The sequence below is a fragment of the Mastomys coucha genome, unplaced genomic scaffold (genome assembly GCF_008632895.1).
Source record: "Mastomys coucha isolate ucsf_1 unplaced genomic scaffold, UCSF_Mcou_1 pScaffold15, whole genome shotgun sequence".
Lineage (NCBI taxonomy): Eukaryota > Metazoa > Chordata > Mammalia > Rodentia > Muridae > Mastomys > Mastomys coucha.
The window spans coordinates 164,733,808-164,756,582 of record NW_022196897.1 but is presented as its reverse complement, the minus strand read 5'-3'; the positions used below and the strand labels follow the sequence as shown (position 1 = coordinate 164,756,582).

At 48.7% G+C, this 22,775-nt stretch overlaps 1 protein-coding gene across 3 annotated transcripts in view; it reads right to left on the bottom strand.

Annotated features, from left to right (window-relative positions):
- The window catches only part of Phactr3 (phosphatase and actin regulator 3), a 215,404-nt gene that overhangs the window by 21,949 nt on the left and 170,680 nt on the right, over positions 1 to 22,775 (bottom strand). For all 3 annotated transcript variants that reach the window (XM_031372946.1, XM_031372947.1, XM_031372948.1), the window contains exon 8: positions 13,678 to 13,831. In XM_031372946.1, the coding sequence (XP_031228806.1) occupies positions 13,678 to 13,831 (154 nt within the window). The remainder of the gene's footprint in view (positions 1 to 13,677; positions 13,832 to 22,775) is intronic.

Below are 22,775 nucleotides of genomic sequence, written 5' to 3'. Positions count from 1 at the left end.
GAGGGTGAGTGTGCCTGTATGTAAGGATGGGATGTGGTAAACACCTGTGGAGTCTGAGGGTGAGTGTGTCTTTATGTAAGGATGGGATGTGGTAAACGCCTGTGGAGTCTGTGTAGACTGGGTGTCCATTCTCTCACACCTCTTCTGGTGGAAGATGCATCAAGGCTCTTCCCATCAGAAGCTCCCACCTACCATTCTGGGAACAGAAGCACTTCTGAGTGTGTGGCTGGTCACAGCATTTGATGCTCAAACAGGCATGTGTGACTTCATGTCCTAAGAACCCTGTGACAGAACTCCAGGGCTTGGAGCTGAAGAGTAGGCTCTGAACTACAGCCACATGCAGCACAGAGAGCCACACAAGGGCACTCAGGACGTCTCTGTGGCTGAACTGAATTGCATTGGTAATGGAGGAGTGTCCCAATGGAGGGAAGGCACCACTGGTCCAGTTGCCCAGGGCCCTCGGAGTTTCCTCATCTCCTCCCTCCCCAGCTTTTCCTCGATGCCCACATCCCAGGCAGCACATGCAGAACAGGGTGGGCATTTATAAAAACCCTAAAGGATATGCTGTGCTCCAATCACTCATCTATCTATCTGTCCAACCTTCTACCTTGGCTCCTCCCACCTACTGCCATGACAGAATTAGAGAACCTAGAGGAGAGAACTCCAGCTTCCTACCTAGCCTCTCTTCTTAGGTCAGTTCTAACACTGACTGTACTTGGGCAGTCTCCTCTCCATGAGGTACAGCTGGGAACAGAGGTGGAACAGGAGACCAGAGCCAAGGCCAGGGGGATATAGTGGGATCAAGGCAAAAACTGGCCTGAGCTCACTTTGCTGGACACTGCTGATCTACAGGTAGCCCCAGTAACCATGCTCAGGATTTGCTGGGATCAAAGGTCAGCCAAACTTCCCTCCTGCACTTTACAGGTGCTGATCGGGCCCTTCAAGGGTGACCAACACTTGATACCAACTTCCCAACAATACCACTGTACAGGAGTGTCCCTGGCTAGAAGAGCATCTGCCATGTCCCTACTTGGCCCCACCAATTCCAAGAGCCGCTCCCCCAAGGCAGGAGTGAGCACATGCTTCCTGAGTGCTCTGCCCCTCACAGGGAGGGTCCATAGCCAGCACTGCTGAGTGCTTTCTCCTCCATGAAGACATACCAGGAGTAAATGGGCTGAAGATGAGGGTGAGGCTGTTGCTGAGACAATGGTGATGGTGATGAGGAGGAGAAGGATGGCTGTGGTGAAGATATTGATAAGGAAGATACTGGAGAAGACGTGGATAATTAGAGCGTGAGACTAGACCTAAAGATGAAGGCGATGACCAACAAAGGCACTCACTGGGTGGTAAAGGTTTGATGAAGACGGCAGTAGGTGCAATGACTCCAGTAACAACTCTAAATGACTGAGTACCCACGTGGCTTAGGTGCTGCTCTGGAGGTTGGAATCCAGCTAGTGAGGCACAGACTTCTCTCTGCAGCAGCAGACACTCCCTCAGGCTGACTGTGGGTGGGACACGAACATCCCAAACACAGCCGACACACAGCGTGATCCAGTTAAGATGGTACCAACCTTGGCTACACAGCAAGTCCAAATTAAGAGAACGTGGAGATTGTATCTCAAGAAAGCTGCGACACTGAGACTCTAGGTCTCATCCCTTCCTGCTTGTTTGTTTTCCTCCACAGGGATCTCCCTGAGTCCTGCCCACAGGCTCACCCACTGTACAGGGAGGGAAGTGGGTGCCTGCTGTGGAACACTGTCCCTGATCAACTTTGGTTGTCTGAGCCCTACTCCCCAGCACCACACTGAGACTCCCAGCAAACGAGAGTTCGATCTGAGGAGAGAGTCCCACTGCACCCTCTCCTGTCAAGGAAGACGGTGAGGAGTGTCCGTGTGGAGCAGGTCGGGCCACACTGAGTCAGCCAGGCTCCAGTGTTTGCTGGAGCTCACTCCCGTAGACAAGATCATACTACTCCAAACACAAGCTGGGCATGACAGCTTATACCTGCCATCCCAACTCCCAAAAGGTACAGACAGGAGGATCAGAAGTTCAAGGTCATCCTCAGAATACTTGAGACTTGTGTGGACCCAAGGTCAGAACCATCTTAACTGGATCACGCTGTGTCTGTTGTGTCTGGGATGTTTGTGTCCATCCCCACCATCAGCAGGAGGGTGTGTCCACTGCTGCAGACTCCATCATGTAAAATAATAAAATGAAATAAGGAAACTCAGAAACAGAGTGTCTTAGTCAGGGTTTCTATTCCTGTACAACATCATGACCAAGAAGCAAGTTGGGGAGGAAAGGGTTTATTCAGTGTACACTTCCACATGGCTGTTCATCACCAAAGGAGGTCAGGACCGGAACTCAAGCAGGTCAGGAAGCAGGAGCTGATGCAGAGGCCATAGAGGGATGTTCTTTACTGGCTTGCTCAGCCTGCTCTCTTATAGAACCCAAGACCTCCAGCCCAGGGATGACACCACCCACAAGGGGCCCTACCCTCTTGATCACTAATTGAGAAAATGCCCCACAGCTGAATCACATGGAGGCACTTCCCCAACTGAAGCTCCCTTCTGTGATAACTCCAGCCTGTGTCAAGTTGACACACAAAACTAGCCAGTACACAGAGGAAGGAACCAGTAAGGAGGGTAGAAGCAGAGAGTGTGGTGGTGTGGATGTGAACAAATGTATTACACATGCGTGTATGACTGTAACATTAGCAGATGCAAATAAACTCATACACACACACACACACACACACACACACACACACATATCAGCTCATATCCATGGATACCAATGAGTGATTTCAGGCTAACTACAGTCCACATATATGCTGTGGTGTCCTCACATTATTTTTGAAAATTCAGACAGTCTCAACAGAATTTAAATGAAGGATATTCTATATTTTTTTTCCAGTTTAAATAAGATACTCCCAAAATTCAGTAATAATAAACCCTATTTTGATTTTTTTCTTCTAGGATAGAGAGTTGAGTCAGCAGTTAGGAGGGCTTACTGTTCTTGCAGAAGACCAGAGTTCAGTTCCTAGCACTCACATGGGGTGGCTTACAATACACACATACACACACACACACACACACACACACACACACACTCATGCACACACACACTCATGCACACACACACACTCATGCACACACACACACTCATGCACACACACACACTCATGCACACACACATACTCATGCACACACACACTCATGCACACACACTCACGCACACACACGCTCATGCACACACACACTCATGCACACACACACTCATGCACACACATACACACACGCACACACACACTCATGCACACACAAACTCATGCACACACACATACTCATGCACACACACACACACGCACACACACGCACACACACACACACAAGCATCTGGAGGGAAAGGTCTTTCTAGTTATGTCTATTGGCCAAATATCCCTATTAGAGAATGAGCAAGAACATGCCATCAGAGGCTTGAGGCCCACTTCTCGGTGTAGCTAGCTCTGAGACTACTTTACTGGGACAGAAAGTGTATCCTTGCCAAGCTGGGTGCACCTCTACCACAGAACCCACCTCTAGAATTGTCTATGTGCACTGAAAACCCAAGGGCTTTCAAATCCAAGACAAGCTTCTGAACATACCAGACACATGTCAAATCAGTAAACAGGATGTTATGCCTTGATGCACCTAGAAACTTGCCGCACGGAGGAAGCTACTCATTCAAGGCACAATCTGTTAAGCTAGCTCACTCTTGTCCATTCTGCCTGGTGCACCCTGATACTCCATCCCTCTGGCTACCCATAAAAGTGCAAAAATCACTTGACCATCTGTTTCTGCCCAATCTATCTGCTTATCTTGTCAATCCATCCATCCTTCCATCTGTTTATCCATTCACTCACATGTCTGTCCACCACTCTAAATATATAGCTACTTAATAACTTATCAACCATCTGCTTATTTTAGCAGTGGTCTCTCTCTCCATCTACCCTTCTGTCTAGCTATGTAATGACCCACCACCAACCCATCCCTTCAACCATTTTCCCATCCAGATACTGTGCAAATATCCAACTCATCTGTTGATCTCAACTCCCAAGGATACACCTGTACACTGGCTGGTTTTATGTGTCAAGTTGACACAGCTGGAGTTATCACAGAGAAAGGGGCCTCCCATGTGGAAATTCCCTCATGAAATCTAGCTGTAAGGCATTTTCTCCATTAGTGATCAAGGGTGGGAAGGCCCATTGTAGGTGGTGCCACTCCTGGGCTGGTAGTCTTGGGTTCTATAAGAACCCAAGCTAAGCAAGCCAGGGGAAGCAAGCCAGTAAATAACATCCCTCCATGGCCTCTGCATCAGCTCCTGCTTCCTGACCTGCTTGAGTTCCAGTCCTGACTTCCTTTGGTGATGAACAGCCATGTGGAAGTGTAAGCTGAATAAACCCTTTCCTCCCCAACTTGCTTCTTGCCCATGATGTTTGTGCAGGAGTAGAAACCCTAAGACAGCATCTATTCATCAGGCAGGGCTTAGCTGGGAGCCTGTTTCTCTGAGAATTAACTGCTAAGAAAGGCTCTTCTTCCAGCAGACACTGCACACACAGGAATCATGTAAGCTAGAAGAGAGCTGCATGGAAATCTTATTCGTCAGAGAACAGGGATGAGCCAGGGCAGGTGCTGCTCAAAAACAGAGGCAAAGGACTCCATAAGGACCAGCTTCAACTCTCATCTGTACCCAGCTGCTGACTGACTATAAGCAGTCCTCCTCAGGGTTTTTGAATACAGCCAGGATGATGAGGTCCATCACACAGGAACTAAAGACCACAGTGCACATCACATCCACGGCACAGACCGAGTGCACTGGCCTTACGGGGCTCCTGAGAGGTGAAGTTCCTTGAGGCACAGGAAACATCCTCGCTCTGAGGATGTGGAGCCCCTAGCCGATTCTCAAGCATATGGCTCTGGCATGGAAGGTGCTTCTCGCAGCTTTGGGGCTACTGTGAACCACCAAGAGTGCTGCCTCTGCCTGACCAGAGTGGCTTCTTCCTGCTGGTGGTGTCTAGCTCTCAGGCTGCTTCTCCAAGGACTACTGGGGGAAGAGTGAGCTCTGTAGTCACCCACTTATTCATTGTTTGGAAGTCCCTCTGATGCCCCAATCCCACCAGCAAATTCAAAGTCTAAGTGCATGGATACACTTCTGCATACCAGGAATCCATGCGCATCCCTCCAAGGAGTACTGTGCATGCTGAGGACAGTGCATACCTATGCTGGGGATGGTATGCCTTTCTTGCAAAAGTCTGAGCAGGAACAAGGACCTTAAGGAGCCCTCGGCACACCATCATGTCAAGCTTTGAGCCCCAGGCCTCTGACCCTGAACTCAGTCCCTAATCCCAATCCCACGTAAGAAGGACATCTCAGCCACCCACCACGCCCTGTTTTATCCAAACAGAAGCACATGGCTCCTCACATGGCAAACTCAAACTCTCTCTCTCTCTCTCCTCTCTTAGGACCCTGCAGGTTTCCAGGACAAAGAAAAGTGCATTTCCTGGGGTTCTGTTTTAAAAGGAAGCCACACACCATGGTTTCCAGGAGATGGACAGGGTTAGTAACCTGACAACCCTGGAGCTGGTTCTGGTTCCTACAGGAGCATGAATAGCCGCCACTTGCTGTCCATCATCAAAGTAATGATGTTAGACCAAGAGTGAAGATGCTGGGAGGCAGACCACTAACCGTGTGAGGAAATGAGAAATCTAACAAAATGTCAGGCTGGCCTGGGGTGCCCTGATCCCCGGCTCAGCTGCCCGCGTGGCTTCACTTTACTTGGACAGAACTCCCCTGGCTATGACAAATGCCAGAGCCCCAACACACACCTAAGTTTTCCTGTCTCTTATGTAACCTTCCGCAAGCCTCCCTCCTTTCCCACATCCTTCTCTGGCACAGACCATACTATGGCCCCAGGCTGGGAGATCTTCTCAACACTGTTTCCAGTCTTCTGGGTTCTCACTGTGTAGCTATGGCCTCTGAACTGAACTGAACTCCCAGACGGAGGTTCCTAAGCCTTGAGAAGCTTCTGAAAGCATCCACAAGGCCCCTCCTGAGCATCCCACACCAGCAGTAATGATTGCTGAGGATGGAGGGAGGAGGAGAGAGAGACAGAGGAACAGAGACAGAGACAGTGAGGTAGGACACACACAGGCACACACTGGCACACACACACACACACACACACACACACACACACGCACACACACAAGCTCCTCCCAGTAGCAGGGTCTGTTAGGACCCTCTGGATAACCTGCTATGTTTCTTAGACCTATCTGCACAAGGATGCACCATTTGTAAATACTACCTAGAATACCAAGTCCTCCCCAGTAGACAAAGTGAGTAGAACGCAGCTAGCATGCCCAGACTGAGGGTGTTACAGGGAGCTGGGACAAGGTAATGGAGGGAGACAGGGTGGGGTCATGTCAACTGGGGTGTGGAAGAAGAGTCAAAAGAGGTCTCTGGTCAGTGATGTTAAGCTGGTCTCAAGCAGCGCCTGTGCACCTGGAGCCTCAGTAAGCTGTAACCATGGAACCCACTCAGCAGTGACACTTGAGCAGGGCACACACAGGCTTCCATGCCCCTAGGTGACTTCAGTTTCATCCTCCTGCCCACCAGTCCATCACTTGACCATATCCCTTCCTGTTCATTAAAACCCAGCTTGGGCATCACACCTGTCCCTAATGCCCACTGCAACTGTTTTGGGGGCTGGTCCTTACCCCTGGGGCCTTCTGCAGGCAGCTGTTCCATCTGGCTTGTGGCATGCAGTGACTTACCTATACCTGTGGGAGCATATCTACTCATGCTGCCCCTAGCACCCATCAGCTGCACACTGCATGAACTTGGATGTTCTATAGTTGGGTGTATACCATGAGAGGCATTCAAATGCAAGGGCATTTGAAACTGTTGGGCAACCTGTGTACACTCTCCCATACCTGCACTTTCTCTGTTACTGTAAGCAATGTAGAGCCACGTGTACCAGCCTGCTGAAGGAGAGCAGTGGGTGCTGTTTGGATGGCATTCAGAGTCAGCATAGAAAGGCCCTATTGCAATATTGTTACCTGTGACTTGCACTCTTTTCTCAGTGAGAGCCAAAACAATGATACAGTGTGTCGAAACATTAAGTACATGATGCCCCACCCCATTTAGCTTTGAGAGCAGAGTCCCAGACTTGCAGACACTGGTAGAATAACTAGTGAGCAAGGATGTGATATTACCAACCTCATTAACGCAGCCTGGATCAGACCATGTATTTTGGACACAGGAAATCATCAGCTGCCTGAACACAAATGTGTGTAGAGCACCTGAGGCTGCAGCATCAATGGCTGCTCAGTGGTTAGGAGCTGGACACTGGGATTAGAAGTGTGAGATGCTGTGAGCATGGCCTCGGTTCCTTTCTTCCTCTACAGAGTATGAGAGGTGCTCCCCACACAGGGCTGTGGTTAGAGCTAAAGACCACTGGCACCATGCCAGCCTGTAAGAGGATTCAGCTACAAAGCACCAGCAAGACCCTGTCTGGCCACAAATTGTCCCCCGCTAGGCCGAGTACAGACAGTGTCTCATGTCACAAACACCTGGGGGAGGCTGTCTCCAGTGTGCTCTGTCCCTGGGTCTTAATGTGCACCGAGGCGGAAGCACCAAGCTGGGCTGTTACATTGTGTCCTGCCTCTCCAGAGCATAAGGACAACTGTGGGATGGGAGGCCACTTACTTCCCAGTAATGTCTTACTCCCATGGGACTTTGAACTGCAGAAGGAAATTTGGCGAGATCAAATGAGAAGCCAGTGTGTGGCTGGCCCGCACATTCTCTGCATGTGGAATACACATGTCAATGCAAGGATGCAACATGGAAACAGGTGTGGGCGGTACACACAAGCAGTGAGAGATGGGACCGGGGGGGGGGGGAACAGGAAAACTCAATGTGAGAACTCTTCTCCCTTCAAGCCTGGGTTTTGAGTCTCCCATCACCCCAATCCATACTCATTGCACCATATCAGCTTGGTGCTAAGGGAGTATCAACCTCATGGGCCTCCTCTGAGACTTGTCCCAACAGAAGCCACTGCCAGTACCACCTGGTGTCGACCTCAGTACAAGCCAAGAACCCAGAAAGGCTCGGAAACACTACTGGGCCAGCCCTGTGAATGGTAGAGTGTCCACAGCCCATGGGGCAAGCTCAAAGTTGCGAATTCTGCCACCAACATCCCTTCATGTTCCTCGGAGACTAAAGATGGATGACTGAGACCATCTCTCCCTCCCACAGCCTTTCTTGCCCACCTATTCTTAGCTTCTGGGTAGTAGGTGAGTCTACCTGAGTTAACACAAACTGTCCTGGCTCTTTGCACCATTGACAGATAGCCATGCAGCTCAGTGTGAGCCAGGAAAGTCGGTGACCTGGCTAGGCTGGGCACTGTTATTTAATCCCCTATTATAATTTATGTTCACACAGCACTGTTCAATTTACATTTAAGGATCTATTATGTAAGTGTCTTGTAAGCTGGGCAGGAGAATCCCTTTGCTATTATATAATGTTTAGGCTCACAGTTATCAGGATGCATCATCTACACATGCCTTTAAGGAAATGTCACTGTCTTCATTCATGATCTCGGGGATCCACTGGAGTATCAGACAATTAGTTCCTATTTGTGGCGGATTCCCTTTTTTTGTCTTCCCCCCCCTTTTTTTAACACGTCTGGGTTTTGTTTTAAATATTTTCAACACTTAGCATTGCCATTTTAAAACATTTTTACATCTTATACAAATGATCCATAAAAAGATAAAAATATAAACCTTGGTTATGTCCCCAAAGCATCACAGTAGCCTTATCTAAACTGTGAGGTCCTCATATGGGGAGGGAAAGCACACCGACATTTCTATCCACTCCAAAGACGCCACAGCATGGTTACCAATGGCCATCTGGGGCGGGGCTGTAACAGAGAAGCCTTGTTCCAGAGACCAGAGGGCAGAATGTTCAGTACACTGACACAGCCCCCATCACAAAGGACCAGGTGTTCCCACTGAAAACTTTAAATATAGAAATAGACCTTGAATCTATACACTAACTACTTTCTTAACAACAAAATGGAGCAAAAAGCATGTATCAGGTGCTTTAACACCTCACACACTCAACACGACACAACATATTTGTCACAGCAACTGTGCACTCTGCTCTGAGCTTCTTGGTGGAAAAAGCAGTAAAGGTTAACAGACTAATTGTAAAGTGTACATTATCCTTAAAATAGACTAAGATGAAACATAGATCACTTTGATGCTAAAGCTCAGAGAATTGTCTCCCAGGGGTCTTAAGGAGGCCATAACAGCATAAAGGACTGAAGACACTGGGGAAGGGGGCACTGTTAAAGTACAGATCCTGGGTTGATGGCTAGATGGGTGAAGCACATTCTGGACAAGCATGAGCCTGAGTTTGGGTCCTCAAAGCCCACACAAAGCCAGACATGGGGCACATCAGCAGTCACAGCACTGCAGTGAAGTTCATAAGCCAGCTAGCCTGGGGTAAACACACTCTCCCCTCTCCCTCTCCCTTTCTCCTCTCTTTCTCCCTCCTCCCTCCCCCTCCCTTCCCCCTCTTCCTTCCCCCTCTCCCTTCTCCCTCCTCCCTCTCTTTTCTCTCCTCTCTCCTTTCTCTCCACCCCTCCTCCTTCTTCTCTCCACTTCTCTCCTCCTTTCCTGGGAGCCAGAAATGGAACCAGAAAGTATCAGAGAACAATTACCCACCAATGTTCCCTGCCATGTAATTCTGGAGACAGCACTGGGCTGGCCCTGTAAAGGATGAGAGGCTGAAGCCCCCCGGGGACAGCACAAAGCTGTTGAGCCACAGAGTAACATTGTTTTACATCTCTTTCAGGACTGACAGGAGCTGCTAGCTTGTGCCTCCAACCCTCTTCTGCGCACTAGTTGCTTCCAGGGGGGTGGGGGGCAAGAGGCAGTGTTGAGTTCATGCTCGTTGACACAAACAGCCCTGGCTCTTTACACCCTAGCAAGCCACCTGTTGCCACATGGCATGATATTGTGTTCATTCTCCTCATGTGAAAACTGAAGCTATGCAGAGTACCTGGTGCACAGGACACTTCTGCAAGCCTTCAAGGAGACCACAAGTGCATAGCACCAAACGAGCCACTGGACTGCAAAACGGACTCAAGCAACAACTACCTCATGACCGTGGCTGTCTCCAAGCTGATGCCCACAGGCCTTAAGGTGCCCATGGTGAACTGGGCTCACATTCACTCTTACAGTTGGGGCAAGAAAGAGGGGGGGAGGGGGAGAAAGGGAGGGAGAGACAGAGAGACAGACAGAAACAGAGACAGAGACAGAGGCAGAGACAGAGACAGAGAGAAGTGAAGCAAAAATCCACTCAAGTTTGTTAGGAGTGTAACCTCTGCCTATGCAGTAAGATTATGTACTTCCAAAACTCTGAATTCACAAACCCAAGAGCTTCCATCATACCCAGCCTCCATGGCAGCCTCATAAGCCTCACCATCCAGTGAGGAAGCAGTGCCCACTTTCCACCCCACCCTTGGGAGCATCACACAACCTCCTCGTTCAACTGCAGGGTTCAAGTTGAGCAAGCAGGAGAGGTAGCTGTTCTGTTTGGCGGTACAAGTGCGCCTAGTGCTGTTTCCTTGAGACCCTGTGTTCTCTGTGGCCCAGTGGTAGCGGTCTGTTCTGGATGCAGCAGAACACAATGTACAGAGAGAAGCTGGGGATCACTTAACCGCTGTGTTAATGTGCTAAGTGCCAACCCCTGAAGGATGCTATTGAGCTTTAATCAGCTTCTCACTCAGCCCAGAACAAAGGCCTCCCCCAGGGAGTCCAAACAAGAGGCTGGACAACCCATCACTCCAGAGATGCCTGTCCTGAGTCTAGGCTCAGGCAAACTGCCAGCCAACTAGTCTAGGGACAAGGCTGTCATCTGCTCCACAGGGGGGCTCTAAGGGAACTTGTTAATTGCACCTGGGGCCTGTTTATTCAATCCTGTTACTTACTCTTTAGGAGGCCTGCTGATGGCTTCTATGCCTGTGTCTATGAAAAACAGCCCATGAGGATTACCTGGCCATGACAGTAGCAGTTCCCAGCCAGTTCTTCCTGCCAGGAATGTGACCTTGTTCCCTTGAGTGACTTGGAATCTTTTTAAAAAGCAAGCAGCTCCACTAACTCCTCTTCACAAAGTGAGGGAGACCCCTGGGCACAGCTGTGATGGATCGTTGCTAGCTAAACCTACCTTTCTGAGGCCAAGCTCATATCTGGATATTCTCACTCTAGGTGATCTCTGGTGATCTCCACATCTCTAGACGATATGGGCGAGAAACTTTACATTAACTTCATCCCCCCACACACACCATGAGTGTCAACATCTTTGCACCAAGTATAGTGAGAAACTTTACATTCCTTTAACTTCATCCCCCCACACATACCGTTCCCCCCACACACACACACTGTGAGTGTCAACATCTTTGCACCAAGTATAGTGTTTTGGCTCAGGCTTTGAGCATACCACATGTGAAGTAAAAAAATCCCACAGAAGACAACCCAAGCCATGAGTAAGATAGGGCACTCCAGAATTCTCGGCAGGAGGCACTATCTGAGAACTGCTACTGTTCAGAACACTTCCCAGAAGGCTGGCTGGGTACTCCCTGACTGTCTGATTCCTACGCCCACTTCTCCTCCCACGGCACCCCAGTAAGACATCTCACCCTCTCCCTAAAGCACAATAAGCCAGAGGCCAGTGCATCTTTCAGATGCCATGTAGTAACAAGGACTACTAGATGGGAATGGATATCTCTCATGATATCTCTTCAGTACTTGAAGGTGACAGCCAGTAGGTCCAGTGGCACACACTTGTGACTCCAGCTGAGGAGACTGAAGCGGGAGGGTGTGGAGTACAAGATGACCCATCCTACAGTATGAAATCCTATTAACGGTGTCTCTATATTTAATGTTTCTAGGAAGGCTGTGGACATAAGCAGGACACGGGCCTTTGTTCCTAGCGGGGGCTGTGGACATAAGGGGGCACACAGACCTTTGCAGGTTATTCCTAGGACACAGCTCTGGGGACTGTGAAACCAGGACTGTACCCACTCACTCACATATATTTGGAGAGTAAGCTCAGCAACCCTGAAGGAAGCGACAGGCAGTAACACATAACTTTACCCCTGCAGAGAGGATCCCAACCTCATGTGGAGGCCCAGACCAGGCATACTGGGTGTTGTCATGGGTGGAAGGTGAGAATCACTTCACTTAGAGAAGCCATGGAACACACAGAAGAATCAAAAATTAAGATTTGGAAATAGCAAAAGAAAACACTATGGAAACCCCAAATACTCTTGGGAATACTGTAGATGATGTGTTGCCGTGGCAACCGGAGGCTGAATTATTTAGCAGTAGAATGTGGATGGTCCTAAGAAGGCACACAGGCAGAGTGCCAATTAGACCATTCCCACGGGGAAGACACAGAGATACCAGAAGCCACCTCTGACCTCCAGGAGAGACTCTCAGCCTCCTGCTCTCTGTGTCTAATTCTGGCATTCTTTTCCATTTTCAGATGTAGTGACAAGAAACCTAGAAGCTGATGTATTACATCCTAGAGTCTAAAATTAGTTCCCAGTTCTGTGAGCGAAGGGGAATCCTGCTACTACAGCCTTTGTCTTCCATACCTCTTAGACATGCGTAAACCAAGTAGCTCTGCAGCTTCCAGGCTTTGCACCCTTTGCAGCTAAGGTGCTTGCAGGGGACTCACAGTCTCACCCTCTGAAGTTCCACTTCTGCAGGTGCCACGCAGCCCTACCCTCTGCCAGTAACCCATAGCCCCACCCTCAAGGACCCACCCTAGCCAGTCCTACATTCTGAATGTACGCTATGGCCCTGCCTCTTGTAGCTCCACCATCTATAAATGCTCTTTAGACCTGCCCTTTGTGATCCAACATGGGGTAGTTTGCCTCTGGCCTGACCCATGGCACAGACTGGTTGCTAAGTAACCATCACCCGGCAGGCGCCAGAGAGTAAGTATAGGAATCCACCACTTATTCCCGTAGGCCACAGCCAGACTTTGAGGCAGGAGGAGGTCCTGACCTTGCTGGGACTGAGTGTAGACGGATGCTAGTAAATCTCTCACCCTGTAGAACATAGCATGCTGTGCACATTCTACCCCACAAAGTGTGAACACTGTACACATTTGTGTACACACAGCTTCTCCCAAAGACTCCGGTGATCTAGCAAAACTGGACCCATATTCTTAGAGGGAGATAACTGCATGGACTTTATGAGGGGCTGTAGGTAGCTAGCCCTACCACAGCAAAAACATGTCCTCAGCAATTTGGTCCAGACCCTCCCTTCTTCACACATCTCCCTTGGCTTGTGCAGACCAGTGGTTCACCAAGGGGTATTTTAGTGATACCTGGAGAAAGGTTTGACTGTCCCAGGGAACTCGACAGGTAGAGGGCAGGATGCGCCTGAGCCACAGACACACAGGGAGTCCCAAGAGAGAGGTATGTGTCCCCATGCAATGCCAAGGGCCGAGCGCCCTGCTGCAGATCCCACATCCACCTGCGAGCCCTGTGGGACACTGGGGGAAAAGGGTCCCAGAGGCTAGTCCGCGCCTCCGCATCGCTCTGCGTGTGCTCGCTTACTTGGACAGCTTCATCTCTATCTGCTGTCGGATCTCCTGCCTCTCCTCGTCCGTCCTCCTGGGGAAGATGTTCCTGTCCTCCAGCTCCTGCTTGCTCGGTCGGTTCCTCAGCTTCACTGCCAGCAACTCCTTCTTGCATTTCCTTGGCAATGTTCCTGTGAGACCCACCAGGATGAGAAACAGGTCTTAGAGAACTGGTTCCACGTAGCCTTCTGTGGATGGGGTCAGGAGATAGATCCAGGGGCCCGAAACTGAAACTGGATGACCCACACTTGCTACATTGTGCTGTTTCCAGAGACTCCATGGGCAGTGCAGGGTGCACGATACCACATTAGGCCCTGGGTCGCATGCTCCACAGAGGGTATCACACATCCCAAGTATCCAGGAACTAGATACCTGGGTGACCATGGCCCACATCCTCATGAAATTACGTCATCTTCATGAATTACAGAGTAATTCTAGCAGTGGTGGCTGTGACTCCAGCCCCAGGTAGCAATGACTTCTCTCCAGTGCCTTTCTAACCATATGCATGTGCTTTCAGTACCTACAGCACACCACCCCAGAGGCTCCTCTGCCTGCCCCCTGCCCTGCCGGCCTTGCTTATACATGACATCTTTCTGAGTCGCAGGATACTGCTGGGTCAGGCTCTCCATCAGGATCTGGTACCTGTCTTACGTCCCTTGGCTGGCAGCTGTTAACCACTTGTCCTTATCTGTCTCCTTCTCTGGAGATTGGTTCAATGACAGGCACTCTCCCCCCGCCCCCCGAGACATGTGGACACCGAGTCAGTCATGCAAGAAGGTTGCAAGTGAACGCACGACCAGTTTGGCTTGGGGTCTGCCTGGCTCAGTTGCATCTTAGCCTTTGGACATGTACATGTATACCATACACGTCACTTGAGAAATATGAAAGGAAAGAAAATCAGCCCCTGAGATAAGGCCCGCCCCCACAGTGCAGCAGAAACACAAAACAAGCCAATATGTAGAATGTGATCCCTTGAGAGGAATTTGAAAGATAAGACACAAGTCTGTTGAGGTCTGAATGTCTAGTAGGAGTCATTCATCATGTGCCTTAGAGAGAAAAAGAAGTTACTGGAAGTGGCTCAGATGCAGACTCCTTACTGGCTTTGCAAATGATGGCATTCTGGATTTGTTAGCTCATAGTCTGAAGAAGCCATACACACAACAATTTCAGTTGGTGTGGATGTGAACTGGGAATATTTCAAGGATCTAGAGAGGAATTCTGTGTGAATGTTGGGGGCTTCCCCCCTGGTGAGGGAAGGTCAGCCATTCTCTGGGTACTGTGGCATTCATAACGGGAAGGGCCTGACTGTGTGGCACATTCACAGATGAGTCTGGAGAACACTGTGAATGCCTCAGGGTCATCCTTACAAACCTGATTAAACTCACTCTTAGCCAAGAAAGCCTCTCACAGGTACCTCTAGTCAGGACTGGAAAGTTTCCCTGCATGAGATCTTTGTGAATAAAGTCTCATCTGTGTATTCCATGTCTCCAGGACTGTCACAGGGCACACAGTAGGGCCACAGCGAGAACTTCTGATCTGTCTTCACTAAGGTCTAGGCTACCAGGGTTGCTACTTAGCAGTCAGGGGACACTAACAATGAAGGGAACAGTAAAGATTCCTCTTACCAGGGTTGGTCCTGAGGAACATGGTCTGGAGAACAGAGTCTACTAGGGAGCAGAAGGTGAAAATCAAGACGAATCTTCCTGTCCACACATCTCTAAGGACTCCGGACTATACTTACTTTTTCCTAGTCTTTGATCTTTGATCTAGAAACCTCACAACCCTTGCCCCAAAGAAATCAGACAAGCAACAGGGGATAGTCAGGCTCTTTCATGTTCTATAGAGTGGCTCTGGTAGCCTGTGCTATAGACAGGACTCTTACACACACTGCTATGAAACGACCTCCCATCCAGATGGTACTTCAGGAAGAATCTGAGGCTCCTAGGCCCCAGGATTATGAGAGGACAATAAGAGGAGTAAGGGCAAGATGCAATGGGTAGAGAAACTGGCCAGATGCAAACTGCATGGATGACCCACTGATAGCCAGAGCTGCCAGTTCAGTTTTCTAGCTGATGATGGGATGGGAGGTGGCACACCTCTGTAATGTTAACCCTCTGTCACCCAACTCTGAATGAACCGTAGCTAACAGATTCAATTCCTGCCTCTGCTTCAGCTTCGCAGTGACAGGCAGCATAGGCTCTGATATCCCAGCGACACTAGTACACAAAAGAAGGCTTCTCTCTGTCTTACTTATAAATGTATGAAATTAAATACACCCTAAGCAAACAATGGGATAGTTAGGAGACAGCTGTGGCTGGACGTCTGTTAAATCATTTCCAGATGTTTTCCTCTATATTCAAAGTGCCAGAGCACGTGTGTACCAGATAGTTTTCTGTCAACTTGACACAAGCTACAATCATCAGAGAGAAGTAAACCTCAATGGAGAAAGTGCCTCTATAAGATCAGGCTGTAGGCAAGCCTTGAGGGCATCTTCTCAAGTACTGGTTGATGGGGGAGGCACCCACCATTGCAGGTGGGGCATAGCTGGGCTGGTGGTCCTGGGTTCTAAAAGAAAGTAGCTGAGCCAGCCAGTAAGCAGCACCCTTCCATGGCTTCTGCACCAGCTCCTGCCTTCAGGTTCCTGCCCTGCTTGAGTTTCTGTCCTGACTTCTTTCCATGATGAACAGCGAGTGAACTGGAAATAAAAGCCAAACAAACCCTTTCTCCCCAAGTTGCTTTTTGGTCATGGTATCTCACTGTAACAACAGAAACCCTGATGGAGACAATGTGTCACTGAGACATGAAAAATTCATGACATCTCGGAGAAAAAAAAGAGAAATACATTATAATGGAGATACATAAACATGGGCCCAATTTTGTACATATTCATAATGTCATCATAAATGATGAGTAAAAACAGAGCAAGCATTATTTTACTCACTCATTTTGGTTTCTGTACTGGGGGCTTGTTCTGATATAAATACAGTTTTCTGTGTAAAGTAAATAAAGGTTACAGGGCAAATGTGTCTGAGTTTTGTTGATAAAGATGCTGGGGGAAAGTTTCTCTTCCATAAAATATGAAAACTTGATTTTATTCACACACATCCAGAACCATGTTTTTAGGAATTAACTAGAAATTAACATAAAGATTCAGCAGTATAGAAGCAGCTATTCAAGAAACCGAGGCAGAAAGTCCTGAATGCTGGGAAGGACCGTGGGATGCTGGCTTCTTCCTCAGGTACTGTGGGATGCTGGCTTCTTCCTCAGGTACTGGAATGGTCCAGCTAGCAGCTGACCGCAGCGCAGGGAGGATCGCAGCGCAGGGAGGACCACAGCGCAGGGAGGACTACAGCATGGGGCTGCACCTGGCCTTCACTCTCTATGCATGTTGCACCCCCCTATGAGGCTCAGCATGCTCCCCAAATCTCCACCTCATTAGCCTCCATGATTCACCCCAGAGGAAGTAAGATGGGTGATGGGTAAGCTCTGCCTCCACTGCCCTGACATCATGGAGGCACAGATATCCTCAACTGCCTTGCTGCCTGTTCTGTCCTCCCAGGCCACAGAACCAGCCCTGAGTTCTCCCAGCTCTGACATGCCTGCCCCTCCACACCTATGTTCTCAGGACTCAGACCTTTCCCTGTCTGTCTGCTCCTCTCCTGCATATATATCTCCCTCTGCTTCTGGATGCTACACACTAACTGTCAAGGGCTCATTATTTCCATGGCAGTCCCTACTTCCTAACATGCAAGCCTCAGAAATCAGCTCCTATCCCTCTGCCTGCACCTGTACCTCAGTGTATAAAAGGTATGTCCACCTTGATTGGCACAGAACTGAGCTGTTGGCACAGACCACAGACAACTGAGTAACAGGCTAGAGAGAAACCCAGGGTTGCCCCAGCACGGACACCCATGAGTCAGAGTGTACCGCTTTATCATGAACCTGCCTCACTCCGGGTACCTAAAGGCAACAACAGGGACAGAAAGAGATGGGACAAGAGCAGCTGCGGTGGCCTCAAGTGCAGCAGGTGAGCTCTGCCGTGCATCCTCCCTGCAGAGCGTTCTGTGTGCTCTCTTGTTTAAAGAGCCTGAAGCACCTTGACTCAATGGAAAGAAATGGATCAAGGGAGCCCGGCAGTGGCAGGGGCTTTGCTCACTTGTTCTGCTACATTTGAACTCAGATAATGTGTACAAGGTCATACTGCACAGAGTAGGACAGATGAACAGGGAAGGTACCTCCGCATCTAAAACAAAAGTGAGAACACAACTGGAGTTGTGTTCAGTCCAGCCTGAGCTGCATCGTGAATCAAGACCAGCCTGGACTACATAGATGCTGCCAAGAAAGAAGAAGAAGGAGAAGTGAGACCACGAGCCCATCTTCTACTTCTGCCTGCTACATGTGGACTGGATCATCTCTTCACCCCAAGCAAAACAAGAGTCAAGGTATAAATGATTCAGATGTTGGAAATGAGCAGAAATGGAGGAAAAGCTAAAGAGAGAGGCACTGAATGAGGGACACCCTAGGAGTCCTGATGGTGAAGTAGAGAAGTCCAAGGGGCCCACAGCTGGAATTTGTGGAACAAACAGCTGGAAACACTGAACAAGAACCAAGAAACCCATGGCGTGCACAGTCCCTTGTGCCTTGAACTGGCATCTGCCTATGAAAGAGGGCCAGGGAGACCCTGCCTGGGGCCTAAGGACACTGGGACACCCAACGCTGTGCCCCATGACCATCAGTCAGGTCAGAACATGCTGTGACTGTCCAGACACTGGGACAGGTTCACAGATGGTCCTGGTCTTCGGAACAAGCAATGATCAGTTAGATGGAGCTTAGTTCCACTTCTGTCTAAGAAATTGTAAAAACCAGACCAGGATGCGTGAGCCCGTTTCCAAGTAACCGAGCTGCTTCCCAGAATAAACCTCAACAGATATTTATAGGACTGGAAGAGCATCCGACAACCAAGAAATAGATTCACGATGTGTGTCAGCCAACTGAAACTCCCCACTCCTACAGAGACTCGGGAAAGGCTCGGCCAAGCTCCAGCAGCATGAAGGAGTTCACGTCGAGCCTGTCATCACCATGGCTGACAGAGAAAACACCTCAGGGGCCTCCACAGGCACACTGGGGCACAGTGAAGGGACCCAGAGCCACCCAGAAGCAACACACTGAGAGGATACTCACTGGAAGACAACTTAGGCTATTCACACTTAACATGTGCTAAAAATACTTGTCAGGATGAAGGCAACCACTTTTGCAGAAATGAGAAAGCAGCAAGAATCAATGGCTTAGAGAGATGGCCAAAGAAATCCTTCAGGCGGGAGGGAAAGGGCTGCTGGCTTCACACGGAAACCTGAAGCCTGAGCAAGGCAGGCATGGGGATGGTGCCTGCAATATATAGACATATTTGTATTTAATCTTCTTTAAGGAAATCTAGCTTTAAAAAAAAACACTTTATTTCTTAATTATGTGTATTTGCTTGGTATGTCTATGCACATGTGAGTATAGGCCTCGCTGAAGGCCCTTGAAGGCCACAGAGGAAGACATTGGATGCCGTGGAGCTGGAGTTACCAGGCAGTTACGAGTTTCCCAATGTTGCTAGGAACTGAACTCGGTTGGTTCCTCTGAAAGAGCAATATATGCTCTTAGCTTCTGAGCTGTCCTTCCAGACCAGGAAAGCTGAGCTGGTCAATAATGGCAATGGAGAGTCAGAGACACAACTACTGTAAGGTGATTGCCCCAGCCGGAAGGAAGGCAGCATAACCAGGCTTTGGGGCATGGCTGGGGCATGGCTCAGTGGGCAGAGTGCCTGCTCAGCAAGTGTGAAGCCCTCAGTTCAACCCCTGGCACAATGTCAGAGTCATGCCTGGTGACAAACAAGGCTCGAGAGAAAACCATGGCTCAGTATTAAAAACACTGGCTGTTTGTGCAGAGGACCTCGTTTTGATTCACAGCAGCCACATGGTGGCTCACAACACTCTTAACTCAGTTCTAGGAGATCTGATGCCCTTGTCTTAACTCCCTGGGGCTTTTTTCATACATGTGGCACACATAAATATACCCAGATATGCACACATATACATAAAATATTTTAAGACCCCACATACCCACAAGTAAATTTAAATGTGAAAAACCAATCATACTCACATAAATCTTCTGAACACTCTAAATAAAAAGGTGTGTAGCTGAAAGGCAGGACCAGAGTCCATGCTGCCACAGAATACCTACTAAGAAAGGAGGGCAAAGGGTGCACCCGTTCTCATCCCAGGCAAAGAAAGCTGGAAAAGGCCATTTACAGACACGAAGAACCTCAGAGCAAACACATTTGTCAGAGGCAGGAGGGACTGCTCACGCCATTGGCAGAGAAACCCCTCAAAGGAAGTCGTGAGGAGTCGAAATACAGTGAGCCTTCTTCAGAGCTTCTGAACATGCAAATTAAAGCCCCCCCCCTCAAAAAATGTGTAGGGCACACTGTGGCCATGCATCTCAGAGGTCTTTTCTACATCCTCCACAAAAATTAGAAACAGAAACTGAGGCAATTGCGCAGGCTTGAACACACCCACCAGCACCACCAGGCTGACACAGAATTCACGCCCAGAACACCTTCAGAGATCACGTCCTCCTCCAAGTACATGAGTCCTCTGTACCAGGACAGAGCCTGTTCTGGGACATGAAACAAGTCCATAGATTTCAAAGACCTTAATTCATATAGAATATGTTCTCAGACTAGGGTGGAACAAAATTGGAAATCAATAACAAAAAAGATCTCTTCAAAAATAGCCAGACTAAATTAAAATATATATTTAACTTCTGAGAAACCCAAAGTTCCAAGAAAAACTCACAACAGAAATGCAGAGAAATTTGAAGCAAATGGAATATCTCAAAATGATCCTGCAGGGATGCCTAGAGTTTTGCCTGCCCTTTTTAAAAAATAGGAAATAGCTCAAACAATTGGCCATCAAGCCTATCTTAATAGCCTAGAAAAGGAATGAAGTAAATCACGGGCGTGGACATAAAGCAATGCTGAAGTTCAGAGTGGAAACCTGCTAAAATGAAAAGTCCATCAATGAGAAGTTTGGCAAGACTCTAGCACAGTGATCAGAGAGGAGAAGAAGCAGAGAGAAAGCTGCCAGCAGCAGAAACAAGGAGGTGGCACACATCACCCGAGTCTGCAGATCTTAAAGAGATAGGAGAGGCCATTTCCAGTGACTTCCTGCTAATAGACTGGCGATTTAGATGACATAAACTAGTGATAGTTTTTATGCCAGCTTCTCAGGGTCATCTTGGAAAAAGTAGTATTGAGAAAATGTCCCTCTTTAGGACTTAGCCAAGTCTACAGAGCACTGTCTTGATGGTGATTCACGTGGGAGGGCCAAGCTCACTGTAGGTAGTGCCACTCCTGGGCTGGTGGTTCTGGATGGTATAAGGAGACAGGCTGAGCAAGCCATGAGGAGCAAGCCAGTAAGTAGTGTTTAGCCACAGCCTCTGTGTCAGTTCCTGTCTCCTAATTCCTGCCTTGGCTTTCCTGGATGATAGATTCGAGTCTGTAAGATACGATAAACCTTTTCCTCCCCAAGTTGCTTTGGGTCCCGGGGTTTTCTCACAGCAATGGACAAGTAGCTAAAACATAATTTCTTAAGCAATACAAATTACCAAAACTCACTTGAGCAACCATAACCAGCTCAGACTGTATATATTTAATATATAAGAAACTTCTAATTGATTCTGTGTGGCGTGTTCTCCTGGTGTCCTCAACCTCTCTGGCTCCTATAATTCTTTTCTCTTCTCTTCCATCTTCTTCAGCATTTCCCTGAGCTCCAAGGGGAAGTACCTAATGGAGATCTCTAATTTGGGCTTTCTTGTCACTCAGTGTTCTGTCCCCATCAGCTGCTGCAGGAAGCCTCTCTAATGACAATCCGGCTAGGCGTTGACCTATGAGTATAGCAGACTATCACTAGGAATAATGTTATTGATGTTTTTCCTATCCTAGGTCTCTGGACTATCCAGCCTCTATTTTCTGGTTATCCAGGAAATGCCAGGGCATGGCCTGCCTCTCCTGGTGTGGGTCTCAAATTAGACCAGACATTCGTTGGCCACTCCCATAAGTTATGCAAGCAAGGCTTGCAGGGGCTCACAGAGATTGAAGCAGCAATCCCACAGCCAGTATGAGACTGTTCTAGGTCCTCTGAAAATATGCTATGGTTGTTAGCTTTGTTTCTGTGACACTCCTAAAAGTGTGAGCAGGGTGTGTGTGTATGTGTGTGTGTGTACGCACATGTGCATGTGTGTGTGCGCGTGTGTGCATGTGTGCGTGTGTGTGCGTGTGTCTGTGCGTGTGTATGTGCGCACGTGTGCATGCGCGTGTATGTGTGCATGTGTGTGTGTGTGTGTGCGCGCGCACGTGTGTGACTCTTTCGCCTACTCTTGGGACCCTTTTCCTCCTACTTGGTTGTGAGGGTTCGTGCCTAGTCTTATTTTATCGTGTTAGGCTGTTCAGTGGATATTCCAGGCCTGTTCTCTCCTCAAGGGAAATGGAGGAGAGGTAGATCTGGGAGAGGGGAGGGGACTGGGAGGAATGGAGGAAATGGAAACTGGTTGGGATCTACTGTATGAGAGAAGCATTTAAAAAGTAACTTCTAGTTTAAAACTTACATGCACACATGCACAGACACACTTATACAAAGTTATGATTTGAGCAAAACATTTAAGATTAAATAAGATTAGTAGTATACAAATGACTTCAGAAAATTGAAAACAAACAAACAAAAAAACCAAAACACTACTATACACTTCATTCACTGAAACCAGAACTTACCCTGAAGGAAAGTTCAACATCACACAAGAATACTCATGTAAACTCGAAAGCCGGAGAAGCCGACCTGGTTGTGGGCATGGATGGTGCACTGGATTCCTATAAGTGCGTGCACAGAGGCACACATGGCTGTGGACATGGATAGTGCACTGGATTCCGATAAGTGCGTGCACACAGGCATACAGGGCTATGGACATAGATAGTGCACTGGATTCCGATAAGTGCGTGCACAGAGGCACACATGGCTGTGGACATGGATAGTGCAC